The sequence below is a fragment of the Balearica regulorum genome, chromosome 2, assembly GCF_011004875.1.
Source record: "Balearica regulorum gibbericeps isolate bBalReg1 chromosome 2, bBalReg1.pri, whole genome shotgun sequence".
Classification (NCBI taxonomy): Eukaryota; Metazoa; Chordata; class Aves; order Gruiformes; family Gruidae; genus Balearica; species Balearica regulorum.
In genome coordinates, this window is record NC_046185.1 from 50,176,692 (window position 1) to 50,192,325 (window position 15,634).

The 15,634-nt window shown below is 42.0% G+C and overlaps 1 protein-coding gene across 3 annotated transcripts; it reads left to right on the top strand.

Moving 5' to 3' along the window:
* The first annotated feature begins 1,132 nt into the window (after positions 1-1,132).
* Positions 1,133-14,997, top strand: AQP4 (aquaporin 4). Of its 3 annotated transcripts, none has more exons than XM_075744200.1 (5): positions 1,133-1,335; positions 5,658-6,068; positions 6,979-7,143; positions 7,501-7,581; positions 10,220-14,095. In XM_075744200.1, the coding sequence occupies exons 1-5, from the start codon at positions 1,261-1,263 to the stop codon at positions 10,496-10,498; spliced, it is 1,011 nt and encodes a 336-aa protein (XP_075600315.1). In that variant the 5' UTR covers positions 1,133-1,260; the 3' UTR covers positions 10,499-14,095. The 3 variants fall into 3 exon arrangements, with proteins under 3 accessions (XP_075600315.1, XP_075600313.1, XP_075600314.1); XM_075744198.1 differs by having other exon boundaries at positions 1,135-1,335; positions 5,654-6,068; positions 10,220-14,997; XM_075744199.1 differs by having other exon boundaries at positions 1,158-1,515; positions 5,654-6,068; positions 10,220-14,997.
* The last annotated feature ends 637 nt before the right edge of the window (positions 14,998-15,634 follow it).

Below are 15,634 nucleotides of genomic sequence, written 5' to 3' on the forward strand. Positions count from 1 at the left end.
TAAGCTCAAGACCTAAGCAAATGAAGCAAAGCTTGAAAACAAGAAAGACAAACATCCAGCCAGCTGTTCTTCTTTTGCCTTCAAATTGTGAATGTCTGTTGCTATCCTTTATGACATGGCTTTAGGGGAAAAGCAGGCAAAGTGAGAGAAACACCTATATTTGTACTTTATGATCACCTGCATTTACCATAAACTGTGATCAGTAAGTACTTAACACACAGGCATGACTTTTTTATTGCTGTGTGTACAATTTTTTCCAGGGCATCCTGAATTGATAGTGTTATACATTACACTTGCTTTTTGCTGGTGTAAATTTTTGCCTACAGTCTCCTAGCTGAAACTAAGAGAGGACTTTCTGTCCATGGTTTCCATGCTCAAAGTAGTTCTTCAGATCTTGCACTGTTTTCTAATGGTCAGAGGGATTATCTGGTACACATATCTGGTCTCCATACAGGCTGGCTGATCATCATGCCAAACTTTGATTCTTTCTCTGTTGCTGCATGCATGCATGGCAGTAGATGGAGTTTCCCTGTGCGTGCTATTTTAACCTCATTTAACACTCGAACGTGTCCCTTAAAACATTTTCTATATAACTTACCCACAGATTCTTTTACTGCCTGCAAAGGTCTAAGCCACTGAAGAAAGGGATTTTCTTTGTTCCATTTCCATCCCTGTCTTCTTCAAACATTCTATAACGAAATAATTGCATCTGGAAACTCAGGCAACTTCGGTTTTTGCTTATTACATGAAGGGCTGTTTTTTCATTGGATAGTTTTCATGATGAAATACAGCATGAAAATTAGACTATGATGCTGTTGATCAAATTCAGATGGTCCCCTTGAGAAGAACCCAGACTGTATACAGTGAATTAGCTCAACAGCATCATGGTTTAATTTCCACAGTTCTTTTCAGTGGCTTCCATTGGCTTTCCACACCAGGCAAAACTGTTGAATTTAGTAACTTCCAACAAATAAACCCCCTTTGCCTCTTTTATAATCAGTAGAGTTCTAGTAAGGTACTAATAGGCATTTCAGATGGATAAAGCTCCCTGGCTGCAGAGTTGCTTAGACCTTTTTTTTTTTTTTTTTTTTTTTTTTTTTTTCTTTCAATACAGTGCGTGGCAGAGAGAAACTGAGAAACCTTTGAGTCCTTCCCCATGCTGTGCAGCCCCCGCTGCTGAAGCACAGCGAGTTCGCTTCGGCCGCGGCTCCTTCTTTTAACAAACAGCCGCGAACTCCCTGAATTAATCTGCATATTCACATGATCGCAAATGACCGGCAGCCGGTGCTCCGGCGGCACTTTCTCAAGTACCCTTCGCCCCGTACGGAGCAGCAGGTAGGGGATCGCGGCTGGGAAGCGCGGCGCTGGCCGGCCGCATGGTTGGGAGCCGTGCCACCCCCCCGCCCCGCGCCCCGAGCCCACCCCGCCGAGCGCCGCTCACCCCCCGCCCGCCCTGCCGCGGCTCCGCGCCCGCCGGGGAGGCATGAGCGACGGAGCGGCCGCTCCGCGCCGCGGGTGAGTGCGCGGCCCTCCGCGGGGCGCGGAGGGAGGGAGGGAGGGAGGGAGGGAAGGAGGGGGCGGCCCACCCAAAGCGAAGATGACTTTATGGGAAAACTTGGGGAAGAGGGGAGGGGGGAGGGATGCGGCTGCGGGAGGAGACCCCCTTCTCCGCGCCCGCGGGGAACCCCCCGTTGCCCGGCCCCGGGAGGAGTGCGCAGCAGGGTCGCCCTGGCTGCGCTGGCGGGGGGCTCGGGGCTGCACGAGTTGCCTTTCCGCGATGCTTTGCACCGAGGGATAGCTCCCAGGCACCGAGCAGCCCCACCGTTCCCTCTCCCCGAAGAGAGTACTATCGGAGCCTTTCAGTCGTCCTTGGGTTTTAACACTGGAGGTGCGATGGGGGGGCAGAGGGTTGCAAACCTCCCTCCTTTGCCTAAAACTTTTTTTGCCACTTGTGGTCTCAGGACAGAGGTGCGAGTGCAGAAAGCGCAGCTCCTGCACAGCCATACAGCTGCGGTACCGGACTCCCAAGCCTCCCCTTCCCACCTCCTGTAGATAGCCGTGTCAGTCGCTCATTCAACATCATATTGGAAAATGAGGCAAAATGGTTAAAAGCAAGCCCTGCGATAGTGTATTTGTTTTGCAAGAGCGGCCTGTCCCCCTTGTCCCCCCAGGTTGGCAAGCCGGTGCCTAAGGTCCATTTGAGCTACCGCCCGCTGTGCCAGCACAGGTCGGGGAGTATGTGGGTTTGCTGCGGAGATGCAACTGTAAATAGCTGCCGCACGCACAAAACTTCTGTGCGACAGTGGTGTCATGTTGAGTGGCTGGCTGCAAGCCCATGTCCAGGCTGTTTGCTCTGCTCCTTGAAGTGATATTAGTTAGAAGAGTTTTAAAAATACTATTCAACTTTGGTACTGAAGCCTTTGTTATTATTTATACTGTTATGGCTTTGAAGCCATAATCACGTCTGCAGTCCTGATGGCAATGGGACCTATAAAAACCCACCTTGCATCCTATCAGACACAATCCACTGTGTAATCTTGTAGTCCAGACCAGAGAATTTCAAGTGTGGCCACATGTGAAATTAATGTGTGATCATAACATGTAAGCGTCCTTCTGTTTTTCTGTTGTGTTTTATATTTATCTAAGGCAACCATGAACAACAACTACTCAAAAAAAAATTGTTTTGCAACTTTGATGGCAAATCTTAGCTGCTGGAAAGTTACATTTTGGCTTCAGACCGGCACAACCATCCATCACTCACTCTCTGTCTCATCTCAAACCTTTAAATTAACTGTATGCTGAAAAAAATAGTGGATGTTGGAGATTGTGTTGATCTCTAAGTTGCTGATAGCCTTTGGATTTAAGTGAAAACCTGGATTCAGGGCTCAAATGCAGTATTAAGCTTTTATTAACATTCATAGGGGTTTTTTGCTGTGGGGAAGAAAGGCGTGCCATTCAAAAGAAAAATTTGGCCATGACAGCTGGGCATTTTGCTGGGTGTTGAAATCACAGAAAACCAGGCTGCTTCAGAAAAACATGTGTGCATTAAAAATAGATGTTTAGATCATTAACTATCAAAGTATGGCTGACAGTGTAGTTCTACTGTTTTGATTTTTTTTCCATGTCCATGCTGTTTCAGAATAATAGAAACTTTCTTTATGTTGATGAGCAAGCATCTGTGTTTCAGTTATGCTTTTGACTTGCATGCAGCATTTTTGCATTTTCAGGGCTGTAAATAATATTGACTGAAGTGTTTGAGCATGGCCTCAGCTGGAGAAGCGGTATGAGATCTGGCCTTCATCAGTGGTGGCCTCCTTCTAGATAGGCTCATCAGCAGTTCGGTAGAAGGTGTGATCTTCAAGATCCTCCGTGTCTCTCTCTTGCACACATGCATGCGCGCGCACACACACTCATTCTTAATGTGTTCTTCCAAGAAGTTCCACAACTAGAGGGAAGGTAACTGCATGATTTTGATACCAAATACAAACACCCTTTTCTGTCCACTTCTATAGGATGAAGGAATGTAATCAATTTGCAGATCTCACTATTCTCTGCATATAGAAAGACATGGTCAGGCACACTCGGGCAAAGAAGTCAGAAGTCACCATACCCCTCTTTCCCATACTCCAAAAACCTAAATTCCCCTCATAGTGCCCTTGGTGGTTGGAAATCTTGCAGAAGTCCGGAATATAACACCAGGGCTTGCATTTTGCTTAGGGAAATCCAGGTTGCATCCCAACTGAGCTGGGGGTGAAAGGGTGAAATAGTGCTGCTTCCCTTGCCTGTGCATCCAGGTTTCTTTTCCATGGGCTTCAGGATATGCTTCATCCCTACATGAAATGTTCACCTGGTTCATTCCATGGGAAAATGAGCTTTTTTCAGTATGGATATAGCACCTGTCTTAGGCCACTAAAATAAAGTATTAGTGAGGAAGTAGTAAAGGTGTCAGAGGTAAGCCTTTAGGTTTCAGTGATGATCTGGGCACAGGGTTCAAAGGTAAGGATGACCAGATACCTGTGAGCTTCATCATTGGGGGAGGCAATGATTTTGGAGCCATTTGGAACAAAAGGTCTAGTCTAGATAGTTGGTCATTAACTGACTGTTAATATGAGATCTTACAAAAACATCTTTCTATTTGTCTCTAGTTTAACCCAAAGTCAGATTTTGGGGTTACTTTTTTCTCTTTTGAGGTTCTGGCTTCAATTCTTCTCTAGCAGAGCAAGTCCCACTCAAGTCTCTCAGATCACTTCACAAGCACTTTACGACAGCCATTTTCAGGAGATAATGTAATTCTTGTTCTCATCTGAGAGTCTGGAGAACTGAGATAGAGTTCAAATGACCTATCCAAAATATACAGTAAATTAGCATAAGAAATGAGACAGGGAAACAAATTATTTGCTCCAGTCACAGGATTCAATTGCCTTTCCCTAACTCACTGCAACTGCTAAGAAATTCATGGGCCATTCCTCTTGCAATAACTTGAAAAGGGCAGACATGCGTTTTATGCTTCTTTCTGATGTAAGTGGTATTAAATATGCATTGTTGCTCAGTTACCTTAGATAACTGAGCATAAATTCATCCATCTTCCACTTGAAATTCTGTTCCCAAATGTAGCAGCTGAATATTCTTTCTTTTGTTTTCTACTTTTTGAAGGGGGTGGATTATTTTTTTTTGCTTTTGTTTTTAGAGAAGAATCTTGTTAGCATTCCTTAGAAACTCATTAAAATGCTTCCCTTTTGGCTCATTCTCCTAATTTATTAATACCACAAATAACTTTTCTTTGGTGACCCACTTTCATAGGTATCTGAACATCTAGCAAAATTGTAAGTCATCAGGAACACAGTGTAGACTAATAAATAGCATCTCCAGACAGAGGAAAATCAAGACACTTCTTCCTTTGCCACACAGAGTTCTACACACCACACATACAGAAAATATTGCTCTATTCCACAGCTTACTTGGCACCTTTAGTCTAAAAGAAAGCACTTTACTGATTGTGTGATTAATTTAAAGGCCAGAATTTAGGATTGCATCTATTCTCCTGGCTGAATTCAATTTTTACGTTACATTCACAGTGAAGAAACTGCTTGTTGCATAAATATAAATTGAAATATTGTTTTGTGTGAGTGTTCAAACAAATAGACTTTCTCTTACAGCTCCCAGGGCAACCTCCCAAGTCTACACTGTTATCAAAACCATTAGGGTTTGACTAATGTATTGGTTTTTATTGAACTATCATACCTGCTTTGTGATAAGTGTAGATTTGCTTAGAAAAAGAAGATAGTGATTTAATGAGTACGATGGACAACAGGCCACTGGAAGTGGCAGGCTTTACAGACTCTAACTGAGGTAGAGGCTAGGTAGTGTAGAAGAATACACTTATTTTCACACTCACTTATTTCAAAAGGTAGAGAGGTTACTTTTTGTGAACTGAAGCTGTACAGACAGACTTATCACAAGGGGTGATTAATCACCTTTTGTCCTGCAGATGCTCAAACACTGGTCATGTGTTAAGGGCAGTCTGTGGTTGTCCCAGCCCAAGGATACTCAGCACTGCCGCCTTCTCTCCGAAGTCTGCTGGATAGCAGCCCCCTAACAGGAGAGCATAAGGCTTATTTGGTGACTTCTGATGAAGCTTTGTTTTCCTTTTCAGTAAGTGTGGACGTCTGTGTAAGTGTGAGAGCATCATGGTGGCGTTTAAAGGAGTCTGGACTCAGCCCTTCTGGAAAGCCGTTTCGGCAGAATTTTTGGCCATGCTCATTTTTGTCCTCCTCAGCCTCGGTTCCACAATCAACTGGGGTGGAGCAGAGAAGCCCCTGCCTGTAGACATGGTCCTTATCTCCCTCTGCTTTGGACTCAGCATTGCAACCATGGTGCAGTGCTTTGGACACATCAGCGGAGGCCACATTAATCCTGCTGTGACCGTGGCAATGGTCTGCACGAGGAAGATCAGCCTCGCCAAGTCAGTCTTCTACATTCTTGCCCAGTGCCTGGGAGCCATCGTGGGCGCAGGCATCCTTTACCTCGTCACACCACCAAGCGTGGTGGGAGGCCTGGGAGTCACTGCGGTAATCACTTCTCCTCCGGCTCTTAGACTAGCTTAGAGCCTGAGAAAATATAATCAGTGTCACGCAGAATAAGGAGAGCTCAAGTAGAGATTTTAAGAGCTTGCTGGTTTATTTACAACATCTAGACAGGGCTTAAAGCTCTCCTTATGATGGGTTTATGCAGTGTAATATCTATAGCTGTTCTTTTTATAGAAGTTCTCTTTCCTAGAACTTCCCCAAATCTGATGACAGCAGGTGATGTTAATTTGCATACAAAATTTAAATAATATATGCGTGAAATGCCATTTTTATATGGGCTGGGGAGGGGGAAATTAATTCTATGCCATTATGATGGGGATTGAAAAAACATCAATTTAAAATGACATACTTTTGAAATAGATTGTGGCTTAGATTTCAGCTTTGTTCTAAACTAATAAGGAATGCCATCAGTTAGCCCTGTTGCAGGACTTATTAAAAATGCACTTGAGCCGCACACTGCTTAATTTTTAATTGAAATTTAAATTAATTAAGTCAGGGCTAATTAATGAATTTATAATTGAATAGTAAATTACAGTGCTCCCAAGAAAAAAAATGGTGAAGGGGAAGTGCAGCATTTGCAAATCCCTGTGTAAAAATAAACTATACTTCTGCAGTCTAACTTTGAAGTTCTTGTTGGATGTTTCTTTTAAGCCTTCTGTTCTCAGTCCAGCAGTAGTTTTCCATGGCTCTCAAAAAAAAAAAAAATTTTTTTTTGAAAAAAAAGGGAGAGGGAAAGTGTTGGGGGAACACGTATCTCTAAATTTCATTGTTATGTTTCACTGTGTACCATTTAGAAATACCTTTCATTGAAATAAAATTAATGTATGTGGTGGCTTTCTGATTTATGAAATCACCTTTGTTTCATCTCCAGTGTTTTTTTCCCTTCTTCCAGGTACACAGGGATCTTTCCGCTGGCCATGGACTCCTGGTGGAGTTGATAATTACATTCCAGCTGGTTTTTACTATTTTTGCCAGCTGTGATTCAAAACGAAGTGATGTCACTGGTTCAGTAGCTTTAGCAATTGGATTTTCTGTTGCAATTGGACATTTATTTGCTGTAAGTTAATGGCTACTCTTTAAAAAATAAACCCCTTGTCCCTTTATGACTATTTCAGAAGTAAATGGAAAGTTCTGTGACCTTTATAGCTGCTATAGCTATATAGCTGCTATAGCTATATAGCTGCTATATTCTTCATGGATCCACGCCAAAACCCTTTGGAGTAGGAGGAGGGTCCCCTTGGACAGGGTGTTGCATCAGAGGTTTTGTTAATTTTGCGATAAGACTTGGGAGAGTGACAATACTTGCTGTCAAGATCAGAAGCCATGCAAAAACAGGGTGTCCCCATAGTACAAGGACTAGCAGAAATTGAACCTTCAAGATTTAATAACAGGTAGCATTTTGTGTCTGTTTTAGATCAATTACACCGGTGCCAGTATGAACCCTGCTCGATCATTTGGACCTGCTGTCATCATGGGGAGATGGGAAAACCAATGGGTAACTCTGCTTTCATGCTTCCTTCACCATAGTGACAAACAGCTATCAGGGTTTTTCATACATCATTTGCTGTTAGTTATGTATCCCAGTACGTCCCATAGAGACCATCACTGAGGAAGGCAGGCACTGACCTGACACAAACTTAGGTACAATTATGCTCCTCACCTAGGACTGCGGTGCAGTATGCAGCACATTGGAATAGCGTCTTGCTATTCGGGGGCTGTTTTGTGGAGATAGTAGCTGGGGTAGAAAGGAAATCATACAAAAAGGTAAAAATAAAAGCAATCCAGTGAGACCGAAAGAAGAATTGAACTGCTAGAAAGAAAAATCCTCCAAGGCAGATTCCAAACCCCCCAGTCACGCTGGTGAGAAGTTATGGAAGTAATTCTGTCGGCTTCACGTTTCACCTGGTTCTGCGGCAAACTGGGGCAGACGTGTAAAATGAGAGCAGAGACCCTCTGTGATCTGGTTCCCTGGGGAGAACCTGCCTCGGCAAACGCCCGCAGTGAGAGATGAAGGGGTTGCAGTCTGGTCTTTGCAGACCAGACCAGATGTTACCTGCTTCAATTTGAAAGCGTCAGCTTAACTAGGAGTGTTTGCGCAGGAAACAATTTGATAAACAGATTGTGAATGATGCAGTCATTTTCCATAGCATCCCACTATTAAACTTATTAAAAACCAATTTGCATTTTATAAAGGAGAGATGGATTGCAGCTCAGCCTCACCTAATTAAAGACAGGGAAAGCACTTCTAGGGACAGTGTCAATGCTAACTGTAAGAGCTGCATATCAGAGTGCATATAGGGATTTTCTTGACTTTTAAAGTATGAAGCCCACATTGCTCCCACTGCAGCTAATAACAGAAATGGCATTGTCTTCAGGCCCTAAGGCTCCAATTCTGCAAACACGATACCATGTGTAACTTTGTTCCCAAGAGTTATCCTATTGAGGCAGATTTACCCAGTTATCAGTGAATGGCTTGTTCATACGAAAAACTGCTGTAGTTTTTCACAAGATTAATTATCCATACTCTGAGGGAGCCTGTAATTTATAACTAAAGCAGTAAACAATAAACAAATGTACCATGGAGGAACTTGTAGGAAAAGCTTAGCTACAGTCCTGGTCACTTGGAAGGATGGTGTCTTCTCCAGTGCAGTGACATTGGCATGCCACTGACAGAAGCCCGTGGGCTTCTGCACCTACTAATGTTACACAACTGCTGCCTGTCATGCTGAAATAGATAGGTACCCTACAAAGTTGTGTCTGTCGGTTGTATTTGCTTGCCCAAATTAGATAATCAGGTAGCTGACTGCTTGTTGGTTTCTGCAGGATCAGAAGACAGATTTGGAGTATTTTGGAAATGGGAGTCTGAAACACTGAAGTAGAACTGTTTGTGTGTATGCTAGGAAAGGTTTTGTTTCCTTAAAAGTTTGTTGTCACCTTGGGTGAAAATGAGAAAGAAAATCAGTTTTCTGCATTATTGTTTATTTTGTGTGTCATCTTGCAAACACTCCATATATGTTGTTTACAGCTGACAGTAAGCAATGAAAATTTAGAGGAGGGCTCTTGGAAAGAAATGGCTCAATAAAACTTGACAAAAGTGTTTCTCTTCAAAGATGTGGGCCTGCTTCTCAGTCATCTTACCCCTGCTAGTTTAAAAGCAAAGCTATGCCAGAGCAGCTATATGGTGTATGTGACTACAGAGCTGTATTTGACAAGTCATACATGACTCCAACAGGATCTGTGGCCTTTTTTTGTTTTTTCTCAAGAAGTGTTATAGCTATGGTTGATCTAACTAAGGATGATGAACCACCTGTACTTTTTTGTTATTGGACAAAGTTTTAAAAAAAAAGTTAAATCTCCCATAAAGAGGGGGGGAAAAAGCTGCTTTCTATTAACAGAAGGTAGGGCAGCCAGAGAGGATGCGGGTGTGTCTGTCCATGGGAGATGTCCGTAGCTTTGCTGCCACTCAGCTGGTCTGCTTGAGAAGGTTGGTAACCAGACATACAGACTGAAATCTTTTTCAGGCATCAGGGAAGTAGTAACTGTACCTTACTGACATGTCAGCATAGGTCCCTCTGCTCTGCTCCGTGGGCTCCACTGGCTGGCGACTCCCTAAACGCTGGCACAAGAGGAGGTTTTGGGGAACAGCTACACCCACGGATGCAAGGTGGTTTTGATGACTGGATTCAAGGTGACTAGGGAGAATTTCTGAAGGGGTTGAAATACATGTGAGAGAGAGAGAGAGACTGGGAGCAGGCAGAAAAGAAAAAAAAAACAAAACCAGGACTAATGCCATTAACCGCCTAAGAGACTGCCTTTTGACCAACTTCATATGTGATTTTTTAGAGCAGTCACTTAATTGCTGATCTCCAGGTCACCACCTGTGAAACCTATGGTAGTTACACTTGTCTGCCTAATAAACTGGTATGATGGCAAATTTCATCCTAGTTCATGAAAGCCAGGGAACTATGTGACCACACATTTCTGGAAAGCAGACTTGGTTTGAAAGATTGGGCATGGGTATTTTCAGAAAGTTTTCTGGGTGAAGTCTGTAGTGACATGCTTTTCTCTGAGACCCTGGCTTCTTTATTTGCTCTAAAGCTTAATGCCTGTCTTTTTTCCACCTCTTTTTGCAGGTATATTGGGTGGGACCAATAATAGGAGCAGTCCTTGCTGGTGCTCTTTATGAGTATGTCTATTGCCCAGATGTTGAACTCAAGCGCCGTTTTAAAGATGTCTTCAGTAAGGCTGCCCAGCCATCCAAAGGGAAATACATTGAGGTGGATGATAACAGGAGCCACGTAGAGACCGATGACCTGATCCTGAAGCCTGGCATAGTTCATGTGATTGATATCGACAGGGGTGAGGACAAGAAGGGAAGAGACCCATCCAGCGAGGTGTTGTCTTCTGTATGACTAGCAAGAAGCACTGAAAGCAGAGAGCAGCCTGCTAACCTGTCCACAGATATCCTTCCACCTATTAAAGAAACAGATCTCCTCTAAACTGAGCATCTACCATTTCTTAACAGGTATGGTGCAGGCAGATGCATGGTAGTGGTGTCACCAAACCATATGCCTGCTCAGTTGGGATATTAAGACTTTGCTATAATTAGGATTCCCCATCTATTATTCCAAATTAAGAGTTATTACTACTACTTTCCTTCCCTTCTTTCTGGAAAAATCCCAAAGTAAAAAAAATAGATGAAAGCATTCTTCTTTAATAAATCAGTCAATAATGAGATGAAGATAGAGATGTTTAACATTCAGATTGACGGTTAAGACGTATCAGGAAATGCCTATAGACATGAAGACCTACTTATCAGATTGTTCTTCTGACATTTAATTGGCCGTTGTCAGCTCCGATTAGAACATCTTATCCATTAAGTGTTCTCTGCAAGGTTCAGGGACAGCACCAACAGTGTTTAAGAGTTTTATCCACAGTCAAGCAAAAGAGTACTGTTTCCACTCACGTACATCACTATTGCCTTGCAAACTACCTCTGAAAAAATGATACTTTAATAGATTTTAAAAAAAAAAATCAGCCCATCAAATTTCAGTCATGTGATTTGCAGTATAAATATATTACCTTCATCCCTTCCCAGGAGTAAATACACTGAAATTGAATGTTGAAGTCTACTGTAATAAAGCTGCAAAGCATTTGACTGTACTTCATGCTCCCTCTTGCCATTGTCTATCTGGTGAAACATTCTCCTGGGGCTTGACTATTGACCATTTAGTGTTAGCAGACTCTCAAGGTCATGCAAAGAATATAAAGGCTTTCCTGTTACTTAATAACTCAAATAAGAGATATCGGAAGAAAAGAAGGCATATCTGTTTTCAGTGCACTTGTTCAAATACACATTTCTGTGCTAATTTATGTAAACTAAAGGTTTAAATTACTTACCTACTTTCTTACAAGATGGTTGGAGATATGGGGGTTTTAATTTATTAGTAATGTAGAGGGTTTTTAACTTTTAACTGTATTGAAACACTGATTGGGAAATATTTTTTTATAACTGATCATAAAAATATGACTGCTTCTGGTTTTTTGTTGTAACAGATACCTAACTATTTGAACAGGATCCATGCTTGTTCCAGTGTTCATATAGTCTTAATTACACCTCCGGCAACGGTCTCTTTATCTGTTGTTAGGACAAGATGCAAGCACTTGCAGCATTTTTTAGGGGGAAAGGGACATGACATATGTTTAGTAATCAGTCTTTCCCTTATAGAAGTATTTTGACAGACATAATCACCCCAGCAGAACATTTCTGTAAAGCTGTTGCTGACTTACTGCTTTTGTTTCTGATCAGTGGCTTTGAGTTTTACAATATGCAGCTGCAGAGCAGTGAGGAGCATGGTATTATTACTGTAATTGTATAGTTTTTATTTTGAAATTGAAAAGCTACTCCTGCCTATTTAGCAATAAGAGGGGGAAAAAAGCATTAGTCCTGACTGTGGGCTGTAATAGCCTTGTCTGCTCTTTGACATACTCTACATGCAATCTTTATTACAGGGAATTAGATGTTTCTAATGAGATCATAAACCACTGCTACACTCAAATCTGTGCACTATGATCCAAAGGCAATTCTGCTATCCCAGCTCGCAGCACTGCATAGTCCCAGCATGTCCTGCCATACTCATTTCCCTAGTTTCACACTTTTCTGGTCTTAAACCATGTTAGAGTATCACACAAGCTCCCTGCGTTGAGCATGAGATTCATGACTCCTCCGTGCGTTTGCAGTTGGACCACGATCTCTTTCCTGCACACCTGCAGGCACAGCATGTGGCATACACGGGCACAGGACAGGGCTTCCTTGGGTGACCCAGCGACAGCCCCGCTCCTGACCTGTGAGCCCTCTCACCAGACACGGGCCCCATCCCATACCTGCTGCAGCATCACAGAAGCGGCTGCCTGTCGAGTCTCGTAAAATAGCTGATAATTGTCCTTAGCAGTGCCTCAACACACAGCGACAGCATCGCAGTTCAAGGGCATGAGTGTGGTTAGGGACCTGCAAGGGACAATGTCAAATCACAGATAAGAGCTCCTTCCCACAGCAAGGACTAAGTCTCCTGGGGAAGGGCAACACAGGTGTGGTATTTAGACCCCTGCATACCTCTGCTCAGATGGATAAATTCCATGCTAGACTCAGTGAGAAAGATCAAAACTTGTGGGTTTTTTTCTGTCTAGACAATTGTTCTGGCTTTTTTTCCCTTTTTTTTTCCCCTTCAAATTCTGTGTTTGTTAAAGGGATGCTTTGATTAAACCTTTTGCATGGCTTAAACAGGTAAAGAAAAGAGTAATACACATAGTGCTGGTGGATTTTTAAGCAAAGGTTTGCATTTTTTATTTAAAGAAGACACTCCTTAGAAGCTCTTAATTTGTGAATTTTGCATGGTGCTGTGTTATTTAAATAAGAAGCTGTGATTTGTTTAATGCTTAAGGGTCCTTTACACAAATGGCTTGATACATATTTTCCTCAGCAATCCTGATTCTGCTGCTGAGGTGAGCGTAACGCAAGCGTAGCACCACCCTCCGCAGTTAGGAGGATTTTTTTTTCCTGGAAACAGTCTGTATTAGTGAAGTGTGGCAAAGACTCAGAACCAGTCCCAGCAGAACTCCTCACTCAGGTATTAGAGATAAGATACTGAGGATCCTGCAAAGGTTAGGAGAAAGAAGGGAAGCTAAAATAGAGACCACTAAGACAGTAAAGGATGTTGGACATTAGTAAGAAAGCAAGATATGGTAGGTCTGCTCCTGCTCCCGCAGAATGAGACTCATGGAGGAGTTGTTTGTCATTGACTACAGTGGAAATGATCCTGAGCTTTTCTGAGGCCTGATGGCTTCTCTCATAACCTTCCCTGTGTTGTTTCCAAAACCAGAATCCTTTAGCAAGATACTTAATTCTGGAAGGAGGTGCTTTCAACTTAAGGTTTATGACCCACCCTAAAATAAGTCCTTAGGAGTGGGCATCATCACAGATGGTTCTGCCCCACCGCAAGAGATCACCATTCATGTAAGGGAACGCCACTTTTCAGCATCCCTTAGGACTCAATTTAGCTTTGACCTGCAGGGATATGTGCTTCTCTAAGCTGTTTTGCAGTGGTATCATCACTGTACAATAGTCACATTTGGTTAAATAATAGACTAGCATGACCTTTTTATGAATTGGAAATACTTTTGCCTTAATATGATTTAAAAATACGTACTTTAGTGCTGTTTGAGTGAGATTTCTGTTCTAAAGGCCTTCAACTCTAAATTGCACCTCATAACATAACTTGGTGTCTCCTTAAAGTATTTATTGGTTGGGGTGGGACATGGTAAATGTCTTTTGTTTATGATGGTGAATGGATATCACAGGAAGTCTGCCAGGCATGTCGTCATTCTGGGGTCCTAAAAAACACATGGATGAGTCTCTCACTCCCCCATGATGGCACGATTGTTTCTAGTGCTATATTTGCACTTTAACAAACACATTCAAAATACTTAATGACTGGATTTCAGAAAAGAAAGGATGGAAGCTAAGGGTGGTTTCACTGAGGCATACAAATACCTTTTGGGTTGCATGAACTCTGAGGAGATTATCAGCCAAATTCTAACAACTTTCAGGAGAAAAAAAAAAAAAAAGAAACCCTGCAGCATTTGAATTGCCATTATAACCCTTCCTCTGTTGAAGTATTTGGGAGCTGTATTTTTCATTCATTCAGTGGAAGTAGGAGCAAGACTCATCTCATGCAGTGTTTAGCCTTGTCACATGTATTTGCATATAAGATTTTAAAAATCTGTTTTATTTCTGATTATTAGTAATTAGTATCTGTTTAGAAAGCTAGATGGCCTTCAGATTTCCACCTTTCTAGTGGCTGGTGGCAGTGCAGTTGCTGCTGTGCTCTGCAACATTTTATCTGCAGTCTGTGTAACACATTCAGGAAATTATACACCATCCAGTATTTTTGATCTAAATAAAATATGTGAGCATTTACATTGTGAACTTTTCTTTCCAAGGTGAGAAATGAAAACACCGTGCACAATTTTTTGTATCTCAAATCAACCTGTGTGTATCTGAGTTTCTCAAGGACTTACTAAATAGACAAGATGCAAATATAGACTGAACTATTTGTTAGCCACTTACATGATCTAAATTATACTGATGCAGTCTCTGTAAATTAGGACAAATGAGGTAAAGCAAACTATGTACATGGATTTTTCCACAAGACTGCTTATTGTTGAAATGCTTAGTCACCATGATATCAGAACTAATGTTATAGGACTTAAAATTTCCGTGTGTAACATTTGGAATAATCTACTGAAAAATACACTATAAAATAATACATGATTATCTGGTTCCAACTTGTATTCTACTGTATCTCACACTATTGTTGCAAATAAATTATCATCTGTTTAAAAAAAAAAAAAAGGCATCATGTGGTCATTGGAACGGTTTAATGATTCTAAAGCTCAGGACTAAGACATAAGGAAAAAATCCCAATCCAGCCAATAGAACATGTCAAAGAGGGAGATGGAAGTATGTGCAGCTGATAATGAATGATTTACTGTGAAAAAATATTCATCAGTGAAGAGAGGTGATTGTGAAAGAGGTTTAATATCTTTATGGAAACGAGCTAAACCAATTGGAGGAAAAATTATGCTGGTATATGTACATCACCTGTTTTGCCAGATGCTTATAAAACTCATAGGATTAGTGTATTTGAAAAGTGATAGAAATTACACTGACACTGCAGAGTTGTTTTGCTAAAGCATGGCTTGTAAGACCAAGCTCCCATGAGGAACTTCAGCAATGGAAATCAGGTCCTGTAGCAATTACATTTCTGGTTGTCTGTCTCCTTGGTTGGAATGCAAAGTTTAGCTCTTAAGACACATATGACATTCATGGAGGTAAATTAGGATCCTGAAAATGATAATATGAAAACCCATCACCCATCTAATCAATGGGAAGAGTTGAGAGGAGACTCACAACTGCAACTCACCCCTTGCAGAGGTTCAGTTCTTGCCTCCAGCTTCTTCATAGCCAAGCTCCAGCGGCACGTCTCAAG